Genomic DNA, 23,705 nt, shown 5'->3' on the forward strand with positions numbered 1-23,705 from the left:
CAGGGGGGGTTTGCGGAAGGAGGGCAGGAACAGGAAAGAAAAGGGAGGAGCTGATGTGTTCTGGGTCCCACAGTTATGAAGTCCCTGTGGGGCAGCCAGTCCCCCTCCCAGACCCTGATGCTCCAGGTCGGCCTCCTCCTGGGTAAGTGGCAGATCAGTGAGGGGGGTGGGGTGTCTCCGGGATGGGTGTGGCTGGGGGAACAGGGCGGGAGCAGGAAACAACTGGGAGGGAGGCAGGTAAGCAGTGGGGGCTTGCTGGTTCCACACCCTGATTTCTCCAGACTCTTGAGGGTTGAGGGAGGGAAGGGGGTACTAGGGCCTGTCTGGGATGCCCTCACATCCCCAGGACGGGGAAACCACCCTCAAACCTCTCTTAGGGACGGCAGGTCTTTGCCCTGCTCTGGGGGCCGAGGCTGAGATCACCAGTAGCTCAGAGTCTCACTTTCCAGAGTCCTGCTTTGTCGGCGGAGCTCTGACTACAGTCTCAGGCCCTTGTGTGCACCCCTCCCCACCCCCCAGGCTGCTTGTGTCCCAGCTCCCAGCTGAGGAGGGGGTGTGTGCGAGTGACGGCCCCAGACAGCCTCCCAAGGCCCCTGCATTAGGGACAGCTGGGCTGTGACACTGTCTGCAGGGGGTTGGGGGTAGGGTAAGGGAACTTTCCTTTCTTATCTGTCTGTGGCCGCTCCATGTGGTTACAGCTGTTTCCAGGCTCTTGTGGGGGAGGGGGTCCCTTGTGAACCAGGCTCTGACGTGGGGGCCTGGACCGGCCCTTGTCCCCACCGCTCCTCACGGTGCAGAGACGGACTGAGCTCCGCAGTCAGACCTGCTGGGTCGCTCATTCTGCCTCTGCCGCGTACTGGCAGGAAGATTTTGGACAAACTGTGCGGATGCTGGAGAACTGGCTTTACCTTTCTTGCTTTTAATTTTTTTTAAGTTTTTATTTATTTATTTGATAGACAGAGATCACAAGTAGGCTAGAGGCAGGCAAAGAGAGGGGGAAGCAGGCTCCCTACTGAGCAGAGAGCCTGATGCGGGGCTCGATCCCAGGACCCTGAGATCATGACCTGAGCCAAAGGCAGAGGCTTAACCCACTGAGTCACCCAGGCACCCCTGGCTTTACCTTTCTGAGCTCTGTTGCCCCCTCCCGTCGACTAGAAAAATCCCTAAGGCGAGGTGTTCCTTGGAGAGGGAATGGAACAGCGCCCCTTCCAGCCAGAGCCTGACACGGGACACAGGTCACTCCTGTGTGCGGTGCTACGCGTTTCTCACTTGAGCAGAAACTGGCCAATAGTCCCAGGAAAAGAGGAAAAAGGTCATTGTGTCCTTGTTCCCTAATGGCCAGTTTTCCCTGATGCAACGGTTGAAATCTAGAACAGGGTTCCCTTTGGGGCGGGCGGGGGTCGCGTCAGCATAGGGCTCGCTCACTCTCCTGCGCTCCCACCCCGCGCCCTCCACACAGACACGGACCCTGAGGGAACCTTTATAAAAGCCCAGGTCCCCTTTGCGCATCAGTGAGAGAAATCACACCACCGCGGTCGCTACCCAAGCCAAGGGCGGGAGCACAGGGCGCGCAGAGACGAGACGGATCGGGGGCAGGAGCCCGGGAGATGGTCGTCCTCACAGGTCAACGCACAAATGCAAATCGAACATTCTGGCCACCGTTTGCCAGTCAAATGAGTGCCTTTGTGTCTGTGGTGTTGAGTCCAGAGTGCAGTGACAGGGCGGGGACAGGCTCTCTCCTGTCTCCCTGGCAGCTGTTTAAGGAGGAAAAGCTCCTGGCGGTCCCTGTGATGTGTCAGAGACCCTGAACCATTTCATGCATCGTCCCCCTGAGTTCTGCCGAATCTGCATCTCTTTCCTCTTCTGCCCACAAATGCTGGGGCTTCCTGATTCGGTCCTGCAGCCTGTGGGGTGGCTGAGCCGGCAGGGAGCCCTGCGGGGGTTCTTGGAGACGGGGGGTTCCAGGCTGCTCCTCTGCGTCCCCAGAGCTCTGCCACTGTTGAACCCACACACCGTCTGTCCCTGATCTCAGAGAGCTGTGAGTGTGGCAGCGTGAGGACGGCTCTGTGAGTTAGACCCGTGTGTGTGCTCTGGGCTGCCCAGCAACCACAAGGGCCGGACGTGCCCCAGAGAAGGGGGGCAGGTGTTCCTGCCTTGGCCACGTGGGGGTCACCTTACCTGCTGCCATCGCTGGGAGAGGATGGGGAGCAGCTTGGCCAGATGGCTCTCCCAGGGATGTCCTTTCTGTCCTTCAACACTGACTAAACAAGACTCTTTCCTGGAAACACAACTTGGAGTCAAGCAGATGGTGGCAGGGATGGCTTCATGATGAACTCACTCTTTTTTTGGTCCAAGCTAAATGAACAAATTTGCTACTGTATGTTATCTCAAAGGATAACTTTTAGGGCTTCTGGTGGAACATCTGACCCTTTATATCAGATGTTGGTCTCAGGGTTGTGAGTTCAAGGCCTTCGTGAGTGTGTAGCCTATTTAAAAAAATATAAAAGGATAGGGGCATGTGGGTTTCTCAACTGGCTAAGTGTCTAACTTTGGTTCAGGTCATGGTCTCGGGATCCTGGGATTAACCCCCACCATGGGCTCCACACTCATTGGGGACTTTGCTTCTCCTTCTCCCTCTGTACCTCCACCTCCTTTAGCACTATCTCTCAAATAAATTAATAAAATATTTAAAAAACCCAAAGGATACTTTTTAAATCAAAGAATACCATCACGTTTAAGTGTAGGTCTCTAAGTCTGGGAGGCAAATTGTGGACGGATGTCTGCACGTGTCCTCGAGGCAGGACACAGGACCGTGGGCAGAAGCCACCAGAGTGCAGAGCTCTTCCCAGACTCGCATGGGATTGGATTCGGGCATTTTCCTGTGTGTTTTGTGTCTTCCAGAAGGGCATTGGGCGCATGAACGCCGGGAACCTGGAGCCTATAAGGACTGTGGCACCAGCGTCTTTCTAGTGGTTTTTCCCAGGCTTCCCGTAATCGGAACTCCATCTCCTTGTTCCTAGTAAAGAGTCTGTCCTGCAGTCTGGGAGAAATCCCTCCGCAACTTGCTTCAATATGAGTCAGAAAGACAGACAGACAGACAGTCAGGAGTGGGGCGGCTCGCAGACCCTCAGGTGCACAGGTCACCTGTCCTGCTGGGTCAGCTCCTGCCTCCGTCTTCGCTGCACAGTTGGTCTCTGGAAACTCCCTCAGTCCCAGCTTTTCCAGAGGCCTGGCCACTTGCCGTCTCTTTGATCATGTGGTTCCTGTTCACAACCCAACACAGCTGCCTCATGTTGACACTTTGCTACGGGCAAAAGGCAACCTTAACCCACCCCCCAGGGTCCTGTGAGTCTGTTTTGACACATAAAAATTCCTTTGGTAACTTCCTTTATCTCTCCCCTCAAGATACATGTGGGCAATCATCCCCCAAGCATATGACCCACCAATACACATCTAAGGGTCTCATGTCTAAGGTTTTATGAAATAGTGATAAATGACCCTTTCCCAACAACAGCTCGCCCCCTCAAGACCCTGGGAAACTTGCTTCCAAATTCCTTAGAGACTTAGGCTCTCCCTTACCCCCTCCTGACTTGAAAGTATATAATGGGCCCCTCCTCAGGAGCCCAGTGCCGCTCTTCCCGCCCACGGGTCCTGTCCCTGTGCTTGGATAAAACCACCTTTTTGCACCAAAGACATCTTAGGAATTCTTTCTTGGCCATTGGCTTTGAACCCTAATGACTTTCCTAGGTCATGACCATATACAACGGCACTGAAACAGAAACTGACTCTGCTGAACGTTATACAAATACACCGAACCCTCAGGTGAGAGGGCGATTCTCTGGGAAGCTCATCTGTCACGAGGACCCCAGAGGGGAGAGAGCATCCGAGCAGGAAAGTGTCTGGGAGCAACTCCTGCAGTATGCCTTTCTCAGCCCAGCACCCCCCCCACCTCAACTGACCCTGGATGGGGGATCATTCCCCACACCAGGCACCTTTGTGGTTCTTGCATCCCTACTTGGTGTCCTAGAGTCTCAGGCAGTCCTGATGCTGTGTCCCTGCTGCTCAGGTGAGACCCCACGGGTCAGGGTTCAAGGTCACCGCACCTGTGCCTCCGCTCAGATGCCAGACAAGCTGTGGTCTGTGCCTCTGAGCACCTGCAGTGACTTGCAGGTTCCCACTGGAATGTCGGTGAGGTTGGAGTCAATGGCCAAGAAAGAATTCTTGAGAGATCTTTGGTGCAAAAAGGTTGTTTTCTTAAAGCATGGGGACAGGGCCCAGGACCAGGAAGAGCTGCTGCCGTGGGATTTTCAGGAGCAACTATTTATTTACTTCGGGGGTTGGAGGAAGTAAAGATGGGGAGGTTCGAAAAAGACTTCACCTGCTAAACGAGACTCACAGGGTCCAAGCAGTCTTGCTGTTGTCAAACCCGGTGTTTTCCCCCTAGCAAGGCATTGATATTAAAGTGGTTGGGAGCTTCCTGCCTCTAGCACTGTCGGTGGGCAGCAGGTTATAAGGACACTTGCTTTTAGCTCCATTTCCTTCTGCCTTCATTCTCCACATCATCCCCTGCCTGACCAGTTTTGACCCTTACATCTTTTAAGGTTGCTGAGGGAGGGAGATGGGATCTTCCGTGACTTTGTCCTGTTGATTGGGGGCATAGAGATGCCTCTACCTGTGGGTCCACAGTGGTCAGCTGGGGGCATTTATATATGAGTCACCAAAGGCAGAGGCAGCCAGTGCATGTACGTGGACCTCCCTGAGTAGAAAGGCTGGTCTGTGGGCTGGAAGCTGTGGTAGTGAAGGAGTCTGGGCACCGGGCAAGGAGAAACCGGAAAAGACAAAAATAAGGTTAATGCTATAATGAGAGCGAGAACCCTGACTAAAAAGACCTTTGATACTTAACTAAAATTTTCCTCCAGTCCTTTATTGTCATTTGAAGAGAAATTTGAGGGCGTCCACAGGTTCATGGCAATAATAAATTGGCATGTTAGTTTGCTCGTTGGTTTTCCATGAAGGAGATCCAGGTTTTATTCTGACGTGTGGGCCCACAAGGAGCCTCTGTCTACATTTACTGCTGCAGGAGTACGTAATACAGCCCCTTCGTTTTGGAGCTAAATCCCCCGTTGTTTCAGACGTCCGCTCCTTTCCATACACCAGCTGTCTGGGGTTCGCATGGGGCAGGTTGCTGGTAACTGCCAGCTTGGGTTTAGGGAGGATACGGTTTGCCTGTTCATTCAGAGATTTATGAGTCAACCTGGTCTCGAGTGAATAATTTAACAGGGTGTTATAGTCTCCATCTTTTGATCGGTCTACAGTGAGGAAAGCTTTCTCAGATAGTCACACAAAGAGACGTAACTCTATTGTTGTTCTGGGGACAGTCCTCATTCGGAGAAGCCCAGCTGTACAACAGTCTTCCGGTTTTCCGGAGTCTCTAGTCTTAAAATCTAGTAACTACAACGATGTTACTGAAACATTTTATCTCTATAATAGCCCCCATTTTCATTTTATTTTTAAAAGATTTACTTATTAGAGAGAGAGAGAGAGAGAGAGCACAAGTAGGGGGAAGGGGCAGAGGGAGAGGGAAAAGCAGGTGCCCCACTGAGCAGAGTGCCCAGCGTGGGGACTCGACCTCAGGACCCTGAGCTGAAGGGAGCTGCTCAAATGACAGAGACGCCCAGGTGCTCCAACAACCCTCATTTTAAATCAGAGATCACCAAATCTGGACTAATTCATTTGTGAAACAAGTCCAATTTGAACAAACTTGGCCAAACTATTTATATACGCTCAGCAAGAATAGTGATTGATCATATAGGTCTTCTGGAGGCTGCTTTGCTGGAACTTTTTATAAGAAATCACTAGGTTGAATTTCTAGCAGCCTCTCCAGGCCAAAAGCTAAACCAGGTCTTTGCAGTCAGACATGCCTACAATACCTGTGGATGTGCACAGATTCCTCTTCAAGAGGTCCCCAGCATATCTGGCAGGTGAGGGTCCTGCCACAGTGACATTCTTTACTCACCTGGCGAGGATGCTGGTAGCTCTGTAAGCAAGGTATTGATGGGGGAAACAAAGGGAAAGGAAATGTAACTTAAATCACAATCCCCTTAGAGCTTGCAGCTCACTGATAGATCCCTGAAATATACAAAGTGCGACCTTCCTCGAGGACCTCGTGGCTGCCTCGTGTCTTCATGTTTAAAGGAACCTTGTCTTGGAAGCAGCTGGCCCCTTCAAGGTTCTGAAAACCTTGCTTCCAGATTCCCTGGAGACTTGTGCTATCCCTAACCTCCACTAATTAAAAAGCATGCAGTCAGTCACTGCTCAGAATCCCAGTACAGCTCTTTCTGCCCAGAGGTCCTGTCCCGGGAGCAGGGAAGTGGTGAAGGTACGGACAGGAGAGATAAGAGACCCCTGGTTCCCCCACTGAGGCTCACATAGCGGACGACATGGCCAGGCTCACAGAAATCCCAGATGTGAAGAAATGCGGAGGCGTGTAAAACCAGAGCTAAGGGAACATAACGAGACCACCTTGTTATGTCTTAAATGTCAGAGACGTGGTGTCCCTAGGACAGTTACAGCTGGACCACGGGAAATGACCACACTTCAAAGAACAAGTAAACACGGTTTCATCTGTGCCAGAGACATCAAGATTTCAGTTTCCCGGTCAGTGCTCAACAAAAGGCTGCCGTTGACAGGCCACAGTGAAACCCATCTGGGACCCTCTCACTCTAGAGAGCTCCTTCTTTCCTTTCTTCTCTCACCTTCTTGACCAACTCCCACTTCACTCACCCTTTTGTGTCCACAAGGTTCATTCTTTGACCTCGTGAGACAGGAACCCTGCCATCCTGCGACAGTGTCAAGCCGGCATTTCCAAGGGGCTCTGTTGGCTTCATGCTTCCTAACATCGACCTTAGTTCCTTCAAGCTGTTTGGTCATATCTGAGTCTGTGAATGTCTCTCTCAAACACAAGATTGAAGTCAAAGCCTTGGTAAAATAACTAATATTATAACTAATATTTCCAAGGGTGGACAGATTCTTATTGAATTTATGCAAATGACCATAATTGCCATGGAAGAAAGAACACTTACTGAGACCTTTTGAATGTCAGAGAGTTCAGGTAGAGAGAAAGGTTAAAGGCATTCATTTGTTCACAGAGAATACTTCAGAATTATTGCTGTATATCACTGATGACTAAGAGAAAGCTTCCTTAATCTAGAAGAGCAAATATTAGAGAACCAGCAATGTTTTAAACAAGAGTCACACATTGTAATCTTCCCCAGTTTACTTAGTCCCATGTCACTAATTTTTGTTCTGTTGGAATGCAACTTTTTAAAGTTAATTCCAGAAATTCTTACTCATTTTAAATTTATGATTTTGAAGATATCAAAACCCCATATTTGTCAAAAGCCTTTTCTGTTAATTTTAGCTATTCTGACTAGTGTAAGGTGGGGTCTTATTGTGGTTTTGATTTGTATTTTCTCGATGCTGAGTGATGTTGAACACTTTTTTTGTGTCTGTTGGCCATTTGTATGTCTTCTTTGGAGAAATGTCTGTTCATGTCCTTATCTACTCCTTGACTGGACTGCTTGTTTTTTGGTGTTGAGTTTTATAATTTCTTTACAGATTTTGGATACTAGCCCTTTATCTGATAAGACATTTGCAAATATCTTCTCCCATTCTGTAGGTTGTATTTTGGTTTTGTTGACTGTTTCCTTTGCTGTGCAGAAGCTGTTTATCTTGATGAAGTCCCAATAGTTCATTTTCACTTCTGTTTCCTTTGCCTTTGAAGACGAGTCCAGCAGGAAATTGCTGCAGCCAGAGTCGAAGAGGTTGCTGCCTATGTTCTCCTCTAGGATTTTGAAGGACTCCTGTCTCACATTTGAATCTATCATCCATTTTGAATTTATCTTTGTATATGGTGTAAGAAGATGGTCCGGTTTCTACATGTGGTTCCAACAATTCACCATTTGTTGAAGAGACTGTCACCCCCTCCCCCCACCCGCCCCCAACTGGATATTCCTTCTCGCTTTGTCAAAGATTAGTTGGCCATACAGTTGAAGGTCAATTTCTGGGCTCTCCATTCTATCCCATTGATCCATGTGACTCTGTTCCAGTACCATACTGTCTAGATGATCACAGCTTTGTACTATAGCTTGAAGTCTGGCATTCTGATGCCACCAGTTTTGGTTTTCTTTTTCAATATTCCTCTGGCTATTGGGGGTCTTTTCCACCCATACAAATTTTAGGATTATATTTTCCAGTTCTCTGAAAAATGTTGATGATGTTTTGATAGGGATCGCCTTCAATGTGTAGATTGCTCTAGGTAACACAGACATTTTAATAATATTTATTCTTCCAATCCCTGAGAATGGAATGTTTTTCCATTTCTTTGTGTCTTCCTCAATTTCTTTCATAAGTGTTCTGTAGTTTTTGGAGTATAGATCCTTTACCTCTTTGGTTAGGTTTATTCCTATGTACCCTTTGATTTTTGGTACAATTATGAACAGGATCAATTCCTTAGTTTCCCTTTCTTCTATCTCACTGTTGGTGTATAGAAATGCAACTGATTTCTGTGTATTGGTTTTATATCCTCCCACTTTGCTGACTTCCTGTATGAGAACTGGCAATTTTGGGGTTGAGTCTTTTGGGTTTTCCACATAGAGTATCATGTCATCTGCAGAGTGGGAGTGTGACTTCTTCTCTGCCAATTTGGGTGCCTTTTATTTCTTTCTGTTGTCTGATTGCTGAGGCTAGGGCTTCCAGTACTATGTTGAACAACAGTGGTAGGAGTGGGTATCCCTGTCAGGTTCCTGACTTTAGGGGAAAAGCTCTTAGTTTTTCCTCATTAAGAATGATATTCACTGTGGGCTTTTCATATATGGCTTTTATGATACTGAGGTATGTTCCCTCTATCCCTATATTGTGAAGACTTTCAATCAAGAAAGGATACCGTATTTTGTCAAATGCTTTTTCTGCATCCATTGAGAAGATCATATGGTTCTTGTCCTTTCTTTCATTAATATCCTTTCACTTATTAATGTGGTGTATCACATTGATTGATTTGTGGATATTGAACCACCCATGCATCCCAGGAATAAATCCCACTGAATTTTTTCAGTGGTGAATAAATTTATTCAGCAATGAATTATCTTTTTTTTTTTAAAAAGATTTTATTTATTTGACAGACAGAGATCACAAGTAGGCAGAAAGGCAGGCAGAGAGAGAGAGAGAGAGAGAGAGAGAGAGAGAGAGAGAGAGGAGGAAGTAGGCTCCCTGCTGAGCAGAGAGCCCGATGCGGGACTTGATCCCAGGACCCTGAGATTATGACCTGAGCCGAAGGCAGAGGCTTTAACCCACTGAGCCACCCAGGCGCCCCGTGAATAATCTTTTTAATGTACTGTTGGTTCCTATTGGGTAGTATCATGGTGAGAGTTTTGGCATCCATGCTTACCAGGGATATTGGTGTGTAATTCTCCTTTTTGATGGGGGTCTTTTTCTATTTTTGGGATCAGTGTAATGCTGGCCTCATAAAATGAGCTTGGAAGTTTTTCTTCCATTTCTATTTTTTGAACAGCTTCAAAAGAATAGGTATTAGTTCTTTAAATGTTTCGTAGAATTCCCCTGGGAAGCTATTTGGCTCTGGATTCTTGTTTTTTGGGAGATTTTTGATGACTGCTTCAATCTCCTTACTGGTTATGTGTCTGTTCAGGTTTTCTATTTCTTCCTGGTTCAGTTGTGGTAGTTTCTATGTCTCTAGGAATGCATCCTTTTCTTCCAGATTGTCAAATATGCTGGTGTTTAGTTGCTCATAATATGTTCTTATAGTTGTTTGTATTTCCTTGGTGTTGGTTGTGTTCTCTCCTCTTTCATTCATGATTTTATTTATTTGGGTCCTTTCTCTTTTCTTTTTGGTAAGCCTGGCCAGGGGTTTATCGATCTTATTAATTCTTTCAAAGAACCAGCTTCGAGTTTCATTGATCTGTTCTACTGTTATTTTTTTTTTAATTTTTAAAATTTATTTTCATTATAACAGTATTCATTATTTTTGCACCACACACAGTGCTCCATGCAATCCGTGCCCTCTGTAATACCCACCACCTGGTACCCCGACCTCCCACCCCCCCGCCCCTTCAAAACCCTCAGATTGTTTTTCAGAGTCCATAGTCTCTCATGGTTCACCCCCCCTTCCAATTTCCCCCAAGTCCCTTCTCCTCTCTATCTCCCCATGTCCTCCATGCTATTTGTTATGCTCCACAAATAAGTGAAACCATATGATAATTGACTCTCTCTGCTTGACTTATTTCACTCAGCATAATCTACTGTTACTTTTGTTTCTATTTCATTGGTTACTGCTCTGATCTTTATATTTCTCTTCTCTTGCTGGGTTTAGGCTTTCTTTGCTGTTCTTTCTCCAGCTCCTTTAGGGGTAAGGTTAGGTTGTATACTCAAGACCTTTCTTGTTTCTCGAGAAAGGCTTGTATCACTATATATTTCCCTTCTAGGACCACCTTTGCTGCATCCCAGAGGTTTTGAACTGTCATGTTTCCATTTTCATTTATTTCCATGAATTTTTAAAATTCTTCTTTAATTTTCTGGTTGACACATTCATTTTTTAGTAGGATGCTCTTTAACCTCCATTATTTGTGTTCCTTCCAATTTTTCTCTTGGGATTGAGTTCAAGTTTTATTTTTATTTATTTATTTATTTATTTATTTATTTATTTTTTAGATTTTTGTTTATTTATTTGACAGAGATCACAAGTAGGCATGACCTGAGCTGAAGACAGAGACTTTAACCCACTGAGCCACCCAGGCGCCCCTGAGTTCAAAACACTGTGCTGGACCCAGCGCTGTGCGCTCTAGACAAGGACAGCATCTAAGCAAGCTGCTTGCAGCTTTGCCCCCTCATCTGTGAAATTGGAGAGACTCCTTTTCTTGTAAACGTGCCCATGATATGATGGGACCACAGGTCCTACAGCAGCATAATTCTTGTCCACTTTTTTTTCCCCATCTCAGCTATCTCCTCACCAAGCTTCCAGACTGTGGACAACCCCAGCATCTCGCACACCCTGGAAAGGACTGTGGGGACATCTGTCCAGCTGCAGCTGACCTCCTCCTTGTACCCGAATGTCCGAGAGATTGAGTGGAGTTGGCATTCTGAGACTGAGAAAGAAGGGATCCTGGTGTCCTGGAAACTTAATGCCACTCCTGACTGGTATGAACTGGAGGAAAAATACAGGAGCAGCTTCTCTCTGCTAGAGCCAGCAGTTTTGAGCATCAGGAATCTCACCACGGAAATGAGTGGATGGTATACAGCAAGGCTCAAATTCCGCACAGGAAAATCCCAGAAGGAAGTCTTTAAACTCTGTGTATATGGTAAGGTGAGCCCCAGTCAGTATTTCCAACAAGCACTTTATCTCAAGTAAGTTGGCCTAAACAGGTTTAAAAAAAAAAAAATCAAATCTTCTTTAGGAGTATTTGCATCTCTTTTGATGCCCTAACCCTAAAAGCTAAATTCTAAAGATGTCACCTTAGGAAAAAGTAGCTAATATGCCTTAAAAAGTATTAAACAACACAGGAAATGGGGGAGGGGCAGGAAGCCATCCAAAAGGGTGACATAAAACTATCTTCTATTGCAAAGCATTGCACAGCTGACGATCAGAATACAAACTTGTATCAGAAACGCTCTTAACCAGTTATTTCAAAAACTAATTTAAAAACTCTTAATTGACCCAAGAAGTTGGCAGAAATAAAACAAGAAACCAGGACATCAGACCAGTGAGGAGCAACTCCAGCATCAGACCAAGAGCAACTTGGTCTAACCCTAGACCAAGGGTTAGAACTCCACATTGGGTAAAACCCTTCCCACTGCCTGCCCTGCACTCGTACCAGGAGGACCATGGGACGCAGCCCCGTCCTAGACAAAATGGAGGTGCGGAAGGAGACACAGGCCTGGCACCCGAAGCTCCCAGGCCAGTGACAATGCCCTCCCCCCAGGAGCAGAGACCTGGGTAGAGAGGGCAGGGGGAGCAAGACAAAAGGAGGAGAAGAGCAGAGCCCAGGGTGTCTACCCAACCCAACTCTCTCGCGTCTGTCCCCTGCTCTGGGAACCACAGCAGCCTCCTCACAGTCTCCCCTGCCCCTGGTCTTCCCCTCAAAAATCCCCCTTCACCTGACTGCTCTGTTGAGCTTTCAGAAATGCAGGACCCTCCTTTCATTTCCCTGCCTACAGCCAACCTACTCCTGCCCTTACTCCCCACAGGATCAATGGCCCTCAGGAGAGGGAGTCTAACCCGCCCAGGATCTGCTCCCTGGATGTCCCGCTGTGTTTCCAACACTTCTCCTTGTGCCCCGCTCCCATGTGCTGCCCTCCACCCTACCTGGCTCCCCAGTCTTTCCTCTTTCCTGGATGCTGGGGACTCTCAGTACACTACACATCTCTCACCCTCTCTAGGCAAATGCTCCTGTTTCCAGCCTCTCCTGGACCATCTTTCTCTCTGCCTTGCACTGGAGCAACAGCGTGTGGTCTGCTGTCCCCTGACAGCCCCATTGCTGGCCCTGCCCTCTGTGGCCCCTGCCCACAGCTCCACACAGTTCCCAGCAGGCATTCAGCAGGTGTCCTGCAGCTGGGTAAAAGTCAGCAATAAGTAAAGGAACCCTACAGAGACACACCTAATTTTCCTGGGAGTTTTGATTCTCCAAGCTTGATTTACAGTCCCTCACCTGTTGAAAAGATGCTATAACAAACATTCATACAAACCAGCTGATGAACAAATTCATTCCCAGAGGCAGAAGCTTTCTAAATACCTGTGTGTGCTTCCTAACACTTTGTATATTCTGTTTGGTTTTATATTTAAATTATTACCTGTTAATCAGTTCAGGTATTTTAAAGAAGCTACTTTAAAGTATTATTTTCCCTAGTCACATGTGCTATGAGTTTTGGGAAGGTTGAAAGTTTGTATTTTTACTTATTCCCTGATCAGGGGTTGGCAGATCATAGCCATCAGTCAAATCTACTGGATGTCTGTTTTTTTTTTTTTTTAAAGATTTTATTTATTTATTTGACAGAGAGAGATCATAAGCAGGCAGAGAGGCAGGCAGAGAGAGAGGAGGAAGCAGGCTCCCCGCTGAGCAGAGAGCCCGACGCGGGGCTCAATGCCAGGACCCTGAGATCATGACCTGAGCCGAAGGCAGAGGCTTAACCCACTGAGCCACCCAGGTGCCCCTGCATGTCTGTTTTCATAGGTAAAGTTTAATTGGAACACAACCACATCAATACATTTGTATGTTGTATTTGGCTGCCTTCTCCCTATAGTGGCCAAGTTATGTAGTTGTGACCAAGACCATATGGCCAGTGAAACCTTACATATGTACTATCTGACCTTTAGCACTAAAGTCTGCCTCCCCCACCTGGATCCCGCTGTTGACACAGCAGATGCGTGTAGCTTTGTAGGTTATTATGGGAATTATAGAAGGTAATGGAAAGTGCTTGGAGCTGTGCCTGAGAATACCCACCTGCTCCCAAAATGCTAATTACTTTTTTCTTTTCATTTGTTAATGGAGTAAATTCCACTAATAAATTTTGTAATTATACTGTCCTTCTATTCCTGCAACAAACCCAACATGATCATGATGTGTCATGTAATATTATTAGCCAACATTTAATTTAAGAATATTAAGTTCTCTGTGTATGATTGACTGTAACCCACGGGTTAGCAGGTGTGTTTGTCCTGTGTTGGGTTAGGGCTTCTCCTCGTCTGACCCGAGTGGTAAAGCTGACCTATACTTTACACCCTGACAACCTTCTGACTTTTCTAAGCTGGAACACTGTCTCTAACACAGGAATGTTCTTTTCCTTGGCCATTGGGCAGTGCTCCCGCCCAAAACTGTGTGCCCTTCACACCCATGATGAGGACAGACTGTTAACACCTTCCAATATCTTCTAAGTGGGGGTTCTTGCATCTTCTTACTAGAATTTTGATCACTTCACTTTCCTAGGAAGGCATTACCTCACCTACATCTTAAAATTTATTAATGTGTTTCTTAAATGGTGTTTCCCTTTAATTTTCAATGTTGTTTCTTATCTGTATTTATGCCTTGATCTTCATTCCTAATGACAATTATGTAGAACTTCAACTTTTTATTCAGACCTCAGTGTTTTGCTTTTGATTGGTCTATTTTTATTTAAATCAACTTTTGATTTTGCTGGTTAATCTTCTTTATCATCGTCCGTGCACAGAAGTCAGGACTACGTCTGACCGCAGTGAGCCTGCAGCTTGGCTGCCACAGGCTGAAGCAGGTGGGGTCTTGCTCTGGAACAGGAAGTCAGGTGACGGCCGAGGCTGGGGTCCGCCGTCTGCTCAGCGGGGTGCCGGGCTCCCGGGCTGCCCCATCTTTCAGCTCCACCCGTCCTGGGCACCGGATCTTGTCCTCCTGCTTCGTCCTCATGGTCCCGGATGGCTCTGTCCGCAGACACCAGCCCACACGGAAGATGGCCAATGAGAGAAGGACGAAGGCCAAAGTCTCTGTTGTCGTGAGGCTCTGTCTCTGCAGGACTGAAGACCCTTCCTCCGGTCCAGCACAGGCCCCTACCTCGGGGTCAGCCCCGGGGCAGCTCTAGGAAGATTGGACGACATCCCTGAGCTCTCTAGAGTGTGGGCAGGCGAGGCCAGGACGGACAGGGCTGCGGGGCTGAGTGTGCAGGGAGCCGTGTGCCAGGCTGGCCAGGGGCTGTCCGTGTCAGGGTGACTCGGGCTCCTGCCTTCCCTCTCGTCTGTGGGGGCCTGTCGCCCACAGGGAAGAACTTCTCTGCAGGAAGCGTGCATTGGGTCATTGGCCCCGGGATTTCCAGCTGTGTTTTGGTTTGGATTTTCTGGTCTGCTTTCTGATGTTTCTCCATCTCCAGGCTCTATGGTGAGGACCACAGGAATTTACACTCTGTGTGGGGCCGTTTAGTGTTTTCTTTCTGAACCTGGATTCGGTCTGTGTGACTGTTGTCACACCTGCCATCACGTTGTTGACGTGTCCCCTGTGGGTGATTTTCTGTCTCTGTCTCTTCAATCTCTCTGTCACAGGTGATAGGACGAGCACACAGCGGCAGGAGCAGAGTGGGAGTCTGGGGTGTGTAGTGGGGGGCGTCACGCCCACAGATGGAGCTCAGGGTTACCCAGATGCAGCTTCTCCTGTCCTCTCCTAATCTTGATTCACCATCGTTTATCTCTTCTTCTTGCCTTTTGTTGAATTGGTAGAGTTTTCATCCATCCAAACATCTCTAGTATTTTGGTAGTTATAACCCCTTGTACTCTCATCCTAGTGGATACTTAACTTAAATATTTACTTCGACATTCAACGTTCATCGGTATTTCTCTTTAAATAAAAAAAGAACTTCTTTTTTTTTAAAATTAAATTTATTTATTTTCAGCATAACAGTATTCATTGTTTTTGCACCACACCCAATGCTGCATGCAATCCGTGCCCTCTGTAATACCCACCACCTGGTCCCCCCAACCTCCCACCCCCCCGCCCCTTCAAAACCCTCAGGTTGTTTTTCAGAGTCCATAGTCTCTCATGGTTCACCTCCCCTTCCAATTTCCCCCAACTCCCTTCTCCTGTCTAACTCCGTATGTCCTCCATGCTATTTGTTATGCTCCACAAATAAGTGAAAAACAAGAACTTCTAACATGTTTCCCCTTGTGTTCTCAACTCCTTTCATGTTGTGTTTATTGTATCCTTGAGAATAGATACAATTATTATCATAAGTATAATCATCATGTGTAAATATAATTATAGAGTTATTGGGGCATCTGGGTGGCTCAGTCGGTTAAGCTTCTGATCCTTGATTTCTGCTCGGGTTATGATCTCATGGTAATGCGACCGAGACCTGCCTCGGCCTCCGCACTCAGCATGGGGTCTGTCCGAGACCCTTCTCCTCGCTTGTGCTCACCCACTTTCTCTCCCAAATAAATAAATAAATAAATAAATATTTTTTAAAAAAAAGAATTATATCCATCATGATTACTGGATTACATAGAAATAGAAGAGCTCAGGGCTCATCTGAGAGATGAGGGCCTCAGCTCTCTGCCCTGGGCTGGGAGTCAGAACCCCCGGGCTGGGGGCAGTAGGTCCCTTCCCCTGGCCCATAGTTAGGAAGTCCCCGGAGCTGGGTCAGCTGGTGACTGTGCTGGTTCCCTTGTGTGTCCTCCAATGCTGACTCTCAGTTTCTCTTTTGCCTCCTTCTATGCCAGAGCCCATCCCCCACCCCCAGATCGTGATTCATTCATCATCCAACCAGGCAGGCTGGTGCAATGTCAGTCTGGAGTGTGGGACCCCAGGAGCCACAGAGATCTGGACAGTGACCTGGCTGAGTGAGGGGCTTCCCAGGGAGCTGGAGGAGAGAGAGGCTCTGGGGCCAGCCCCCAGCTCCAGGAATCTAAGCCTGAGCCTGCCCCTGAGCCAGCTCAATGGCCCCCTCACCTGCAGGGTCAGCAACCCCGTGGACGAAAAGAATGCAACCTTACTCCTGCAGAACATCTGTCTGTGGAAGGGTGAGTGGGGTCTGCTGGGAAGCGCTGGCAGAGAGCAGGGCAGGGGCAGGACTGCGGGGACGCAGGGAAATCGATGGGACAGAGGAGCACTGGGAGGGGGTCTCTGTGAAGCAACTAGAGACAGATACATGACCACACCTTCATTCTAGAACTTAAACCAGTACCTAGAGACTGCTGAGTCTCCCAGGATGTACCTGTGGGGCTCATGTGGGCACCCCTTTCCAGCATCAGGGAGCCTGGGATGCTGGCCTAGTTAGCAGAATGCAGGCAGGGGAAGGAAGAACTTGCAGAGGACAGACCGAGGACCTGAGGGCACCCCGCCCCCAGCCCTGAAATCTCAAGTTCCAGGTCTGGACGCTCATAGCCCTTTCGTGGTTATAAATGCTGTGTTTTCGCTGTGTGGTATACGTGACCTTTCTGAGGATGGTTGCCACCTCTGAGTTCATAAACCACAGTTCAACCATCCTCTGAGCCGTGTGAGCCCCTGTGGCCATCACACTTCCACGTCAGCTTCAAGGGACCCCTCGGCCATGCAGAAAGGGAGTATATACAGTAGTGCATGGTAGGTGAGGGGGAGCCCTGATGCCATGAAATACCAAATCCCCTACTTTCCCAGAGCTACGGAGCAGGAACAGAGGATGTGAAGAAGGCGGTTAATAAATGCTGTGGCTGTCCTGTCCCACCAGCATCCTCCTGAGCTCCGGTGCCCCCGCGGCGCCTCCCGGCCATGTCCTTACTCAGCCACCCAGCGTGGGACCTTACACCGGGGCCGAGCGCTCACCGTGTACGGGGAGGAGGGAAGATGCAGGGGACAGGGAGACAAAACCCCGCCCAGCGAACTTCCAGCGCCGTGGGGGGGGGGCCCCGCCACTTCCTGGCTGTGTGATTCCGGACAAGTCACTTAATTTCGGGAGCCTTCCTTTGAGACAGGTATTAATTATGTCCACTTCATGGGGTCGTTGAAGCTATCAGCGCAGCGTGTGGCACGGAGCTCACCAGTAAGTATCAGGTAACAGTTCACGGACGAGGAGCCGTCTGTTGGCCGACACGAAGCCGCGTGACGGTCGCAGAAGTTGAGGCAAATATAAGCTCTATGGTTCCCGGATGAAAAGAAGAAAACCCCTGAGTAGTTGCCGCAGGACTCGGGAAAGGCGTCGCAGAGAAGGGAACACCTGAGCTGGACCTTGAAGCGGGAGCCGTTTTCGTGTGGCGGACAGACCACAAGGCAGAACATGGGCTGACGTCAGGCGGCCCCGGAACCTCTCATCCCCTTCCCTTCCTAGGCTGGGCCTCACCTGGGAGTCCGCCCGGGGAGGATGGGGCCAGGCTGCAGGCACGGGCGGCACCTGCGGCTGGGGGAGCCTCTGAGGTCTCTGGGCAGAAGGGGCAGACAGCCTGGTACGAGGCCCCCGGCCGGCGGGCAGGAACCTGTCGGGGCTGCAGCAAGGACGTGCACTTAGGACACGGGCCCCGAGTCATGGGGTCCGCCTCCCCTGTCACCTGCCTCATGGGCCCCATAGGGATGCACCTGACACTGGTCTTTGCTGGCAGGTTCTCAGAGCAAGTGGCTTTGGAGAGGCGTCTTGTTCACAGTTCTGATGCTGAGCGTGGCCTGCGGAGTGTGCATCTGGGTGAGGAAGAAGATACAGTCCAGGAGGGGTAGGTGCTAGCGAGAGCCTGAGGGGAGCTCTGGGGGAGGGCAGTGGATGGAGGGGATCCCCGGGAGGGGCCGGGCTGGCAGACAGGGCTTACTGACCTCGCCTCGCCTTGCCTGTGAATCATCTGGGTAGAAGGCTGGGGCAGCGCGGGCACCGAGGGTAGGGGCTGTGTGCACGCCCAGACGGGAGGGGGATGGACGGCAGGGATGGGCAGGGAGCTGTGGCCGCCCCACCCTGGGGCTGGCGAGAGGTCACCTCAATCCCACACACCCTCACTGTGCGTGCTGTGTACAGGCAGGTCCGCTCTGCTACCCACAGAGCTGGGCTCAGCAACGATGCCCCAGGCCCCGCCCACAGAGGAACCTGCTGGCCTGCGGACTGCAGGGGCCCACAGCCACAGTCCTCCTGACGTGGAGATCAGCCTCCTGAGACACCCCAAGGTGGGTCCAAGGGAACTGAACCCGGTCCACCGACTGGTGCCCAGAGGCTGTGAGTGCTGGCCGGTCCAGGGTACCCGGCGGCTCTTCTGGCTCTGGTCCGGTCCTTGCTGTGGATGCTGCGATTGCTGTGTCTGGAATGGCGAGTGAAGGGTGGAGGCCACGGACAGGGGCGATGCCTCGCTCCTATGCACACAATCTCATCGGGTCCTCGCCACCACCCGGGGAGGAGGGATGGCGGAGCAGGAGTGGGAAGGAGGCAGGCCCGGTTAGGTGTGTGACTGACCCGAGCGCACGCAGCTTGGCAGGGGAAGCAGCAGGAGAGAACCCAGGCTTCTCTGGAGGGGCTCACCACGTACAAGCTCAGACTCCAGCTCTGGGGAGAGGCAGGGGTGTAAGTGGTTGCCCGTCAGGTGGGACCTGTCATCCGTAGAAGACCCAAAGCAAGCAGGAGTGGGGTCCACGAGCAGGGCCTGGAGGTAGGGGAGACCCAAGGTTCTGAGGAGCATCAAGAAAGCCCCTTGCTCTCCCCCACACGGTATCCATCCCCCTCCCTGCCCGAGATCCCGTCATTAATGTCTCCTTTTGGGATAAAGGCTTTGTTGCCCTGCTGTGAGTCGCCCCTGGGACAACATCTCACGTGTTACCAGCCCCCAGGTAGAAATGGTCACAGATGGCCTGATTCCACGACGGGAAGGCCGGGAGGCAGGAGTCGCCCGAGGGAGGAGGCGCCTAGAGCCGCACCCCCGAAGCAGCGGGTTCTCATACTGAGCTCGCATCAGAAACACAAGGAGGGCTTGCCAACCACTGCCCCCACCCCCGCCCAGGTTGCTTCAGTGGGTCCAGGGCAGACCGGAGACCTCGCATTTTGAACACGTTCCCAAGGGATGGCCCCACCCTTTGGGAGCCACTGGACTAAAACTGAACAGAAGGAAAGCAAAGAGAGGCACTGTCTGGACTCCTTGGAGCCGCCAGTGGCCGGGTCCTCTCCTCTCCCATCCTTTGATTTTGCTAAAGGGAGACACGCTGGATCGTTGACCCACATTGACCACCAGGACCTTAGAATCCCCTGGTCCTGTCCCAGCAGTTCACGGCGGGGGGGGGAAAGTGGGATCCAGAAGGAACACTAAGAAGGACATGGACAGGAAACCATGGAGGTACCAGGTAGAAAGGGGCCTCTTTGTTTCCAGCGGAGTGTGCTTTGCCCTGTCCCCAACTGTCTCGGGACTGCTACACTGTGGCTTTCCGTCTCATCCCCTCTGAGTTATGTTCCATCTGACACGGGCCACCGGGGGCTCAGGGAGTCGTTCCTTGACACCCAAATCCCAGTATTCCCACCGGAGAAGCACGGGAAGGGAGCAATGTGTGGTTTGGGATAAAGAAACAAATCAGCTGACCTCTGACCCAGACCCCCAGCTTTGCCCCCTCAGTCTCTCTGCCCCTGGGGAGCTTTCCAGCCTGAAGAAGACTCTTTTCCTCCCAGGACGCAGGGAGGAAAGCAGGGAGGGGCATGAAGGATCAGGGTCGGGGGAAGGGGCGTGAGGCTGCCATGCTGACTCTTCTCCTTCAGCCTTACAGAACTACTGCCTGGGCTGTTTCTTCTTTTATAAAATGCAGACTGCGGGAATACCACCTTTATCTGCCACTTTGCAGTTTTTCAAAGCACTTTTGCGATGAGAGTTGCCACAGTGAGCTGCAAATTTGTCCAACTAATATTTAATGAGTGTCTACTCTATCCCAGAACTGTTCTGATCTGGAACACAGAGGTCAACAAAACAACAAAAAATCCTCGGCCTCAGAGAACACACATTCTAGGTTGGGTGAGGGGAGCATGGCAAATAAAATAAATAAGCAAAATGTGAAGTCTTAGGTGATGATGCGTGTTCAGGGAAAATGTGGCAGGAAGAGGGTGGGGTGTGCTATTAACTAAGGCTGTCAGGGAAGGGAGACCAGAAAGTGAGCAAAATACGGGTCTGATGGGGGATGGGGAAGAGAGGGGTAGCACCAAAGGGAGAGGACAGAGACGCTGCAGTGTTCAAGAGGGAGGTCTGCATGAAGCTATGTTTTAGGGTTACAGGGGTTGAGTCAAGAAGCACATGAAGCAGAGTGAGTTGACTGACCTCTGCGCCTGGTTCTTTGACGTTGACCACGAGCACCCTTAAACTCTGCTTGAATCACAGAATGACATGGAGAGGGACAGCTGCCATCCCCCTAAGCCCAAGTGCAGCCCAACCGTCTACACTGTCTACGAGAAGGTCCGGATGAGCCGAATGACCCAGAAGGACACCTAGGTTAACGAAGACGTTGAGGTATGAGGGGCCTTGGCAAGACCTGCCCCACCTTACACTCCACCCAGGGTCCCAGAAATCCCTCCTTAGGTAGAGCTAGGACAAGACCCCAGATCTTCCTGATGTGCTCCCCCACCCCAAGATGGCAGAGCAGCACCACGTGTCCCAGGGCTCCTCACCAAGGTCGTCTCACCTCACGGGCGGGGAGCTTTGACCACGTCGCTTGAGCCTCCAGCAGGTTGGGCTGATCCCTGGGCGGGCGGTCAGGTTTCTGACCTGTGACCCACTGACCCCCGTGAGGGAACGCCCGTAGTCAGCCAGGACCCGAGGACGCACGTCTGGGAACAGAGATGCTTTCCCAGAATTGGGCGGGCCTTGGATGGAGGATTTCCGGGATGTCACTGCCCAGCCCATCCCCCAAGAACAGAAGAGGGATGGGCTGGACTGTAGAAAAGCAAGAGCTGCTGAGATAAAGTTCAGGGTCAGCTTCAGCACGGAGGGAGGGGCAGAAAGGAAGGAAATAATTCTTGAGCCCCATCACCTGGCTTATTGTAAGCACCAGACACGCACTAGCTCCAGATCTCTCAAAATTCAAGCAGTTTATCAACCCTGTTAAAAAAAATTACCTAATGTACATAAATTGGAAGAAAGTCAAAGGCACGTCTCCTTGAATTTATCTTTCATCAGTTGCAAATGGGATCCTGTTCCTGTTGTATCTCCTAATTAGTTGTTACCATAACGCACCCACAACACGTACTGCCGCATCGCTAAGTTTCTCTACTGTTTGAAATAGTTTTTCGTTCGATCCCTTCGAATTTCTGGGCAAAGAACCATATTAATGACAAATAATTAGACTTTTTCCTTCTTTCTTTCCGATTTTTACACTTCATTCCTCTCCTGTGTCTTGATGCTGGTGAACACCCCCCAGTGTTTAATAAGAGTGACTCCGAAGCTCATCCTTGTGTTCCGAACTTATTGCAAGTGGTCCAAGCGTGTCCCTGTTAAGCATGATGTTTATTGTAAGGTTTTTAAGGCATATCTAAAAAGTATGTCCTTAGTATTACTTTATCAAGAATTTTGCCATGAAGAAAATGTGAGAGTTTCTTCTTTCCCTTTTATCATCCATGATGATGTTATCCGGTTTTCCTGTTTTTCCTCTGTGAATAATACATTAATAGATTTCCTCCTATTGAACTGTTCTTATGCTACTGGAATAAATCCCAGTTGCTGTATTATTTTCTTAATGTGCTACTGTCTGATAATATTTCCATTTGGGATTTTACATCATTATTCATAAACAAAATTGTCCTGTGTTTTCTGTGGTTTACTTTGTTAGTTTGGTATTTGTATTATGCTTATTAGGGGTTCCTTCTATCTCCACTTCTTGTAATAATTCAGTAAAAATTTGCTTTGTAGTCCCAAAAAAGAGTCCTTAAAAAAAAAAAAGAATTCTTGGGGCTCCTGAGTGGCTCAGTTGGTTGAGTGTCTGCTTAGGTCATGATCTCAGGGTCCCAGGATCAAACAACAAGTCAGAATCTAGCTCCCCGCTCAGTGGGGAGTTTGCTTCTTCCTCTACCTCAGCCCCTCTCCCCACTCACGCTCTCTCAAATAAATGAATCTTTTTTTTTCTTTTAAGATTTTATTTATTTATTTGACAGAGGGAGAGAGATCACAAGTAGGCAGAGAGGCAGGCAGAGAGAGAGAGGAGGAAGCAGGCTCCCTGTCAAGCAGAGAGCCTGATGTGGGCTTCGGTCCCAGGACCCTGGGATCATGACCTGAGCTGAAGGCAGAGGCTTAACCCACTGAGCCTCCCAGGCACCCCTCAAATAAATGAATCTTAAAAAAAATAAAAAAAAGAATTCCCATTACCTAGTATCAATTTAAATTACTTTTATTGTAAATTAAAGATCTGTAAGTATGCAACTATGTAAAAATGTCTTGTGCTTATAGTTTTTATATTATAAACTCAAAATATGCATAAAGTAGTTAAAAACAAAGCAACAAAATAACAAGCAATGGTTACGCAAACTAGTACTCAAACCCACAACTTTAATGTTACATGATGGGTGTTTTTGTTTTGTTACAGTGATATCATTAATATTAGGATTATAGGAAAACACTGTAGCTTCACATCAGCCTCTATATTTAATTTTTAACACTTGAATACAAACAATGCTATCTCATATGAGTTTGTTGTATAACACTTGATTAAAGTCTTTGTTTATGAGTTCAAGCTGGTCAGTGTGTCATCCTTTAACCAAAACTCCACCAGGTGGCAATGGATAGATCTGTAAATTGTTTCGTTCACCTTAAAAAAAAAATTAGCACCGCAGCACTGATAAAATCCCCACCCCCTACATACCTCTCTCCTTACTCCTGGAATCATAGAACGAAAAGTTTTTTCACTGAGTGTTTGCTGCCACAGTGGGTGTTCACTACACTCCTGCTAATGACCTTCTGTAAGTGGGTGCTGCAAAGATAGACTTCTGTCCCTGTTTGTACATCAGATTGGCCCTGGGCGGCCACAGAGCAGGAACTTGGAATGACCTGCCTGTTTGAGAGGTGTTGTGGGGCAGAAGTGGGTCAGTCTGCCGGGTGCTGATTCAGTGAATGATCGAGTCACCAAAATGATCAAATCTATGTTTCTACCAGAAACTTCTTTCTTTTAGCTATGTATAAAGCTTAACACCTTTTATAGTGGATAGAAGAGTTTAAACAGCTTTTGAAGGTTTCCGTACTTCTAGTAAACGGGTTTCCATTCTTTCTCCGAGGAGCTCCCTAAGCA

The 23,705-nt window shown here is 49.0% G+C and overlaps 1 protein-coding gene across 1 annotated transcript in view; it reads left to right on the forward strand.

Moving 5' to 3' along the window:
- Positions 1–22,416, forward strand: part of LOC122918839 — a 32,744-nt gene extending 10,328 nt beyond the window's left edge. Inside the window, exons 6-11 of the mRNA XM_044267737.1 lie at positions 11,010–11,369; positions 16,238–16,537; positions 18,089–18,196; positions 18,490–18,635; positions 20,813–20,941; positions 21,849–22,416. Coding sequence (XP_044123672.1) covers positions 11,010–11,369; positions 16,238–16,537; positions 18,089–18,196; positions 18,490–18,635; positions 20,813–20,923 — 1,025 coding nt within the window. The 3' untranslated portion in view covers positions 20,924–20,941; positions 21,849–22,416. The remainder of the gene's footprint in view (positions 1–11,009; positions 11,370–16,237; positions 16,538–18,088; positions 18,197–18,489; positions 18,636–20,812; positions 20,942–21,848) is intronic.
- The last annotated feature ends 1,289 nt before the right edge of the window (positions 22,417–23,705 follow it).

The sequence above is a fragment of the Neovison vison genome, chromosome 10 (genome assembly GCF_020171115.1).
Source record: "Neovison vison isolate M4711 chromosome 10, ASM_NN_V1, whole genome shotgun sequence".
NCBI lineage: Eukaryota > Metazoa > Chordata > Mammalia > Carnivora > Mustelidae > Neogale > Neogale vison.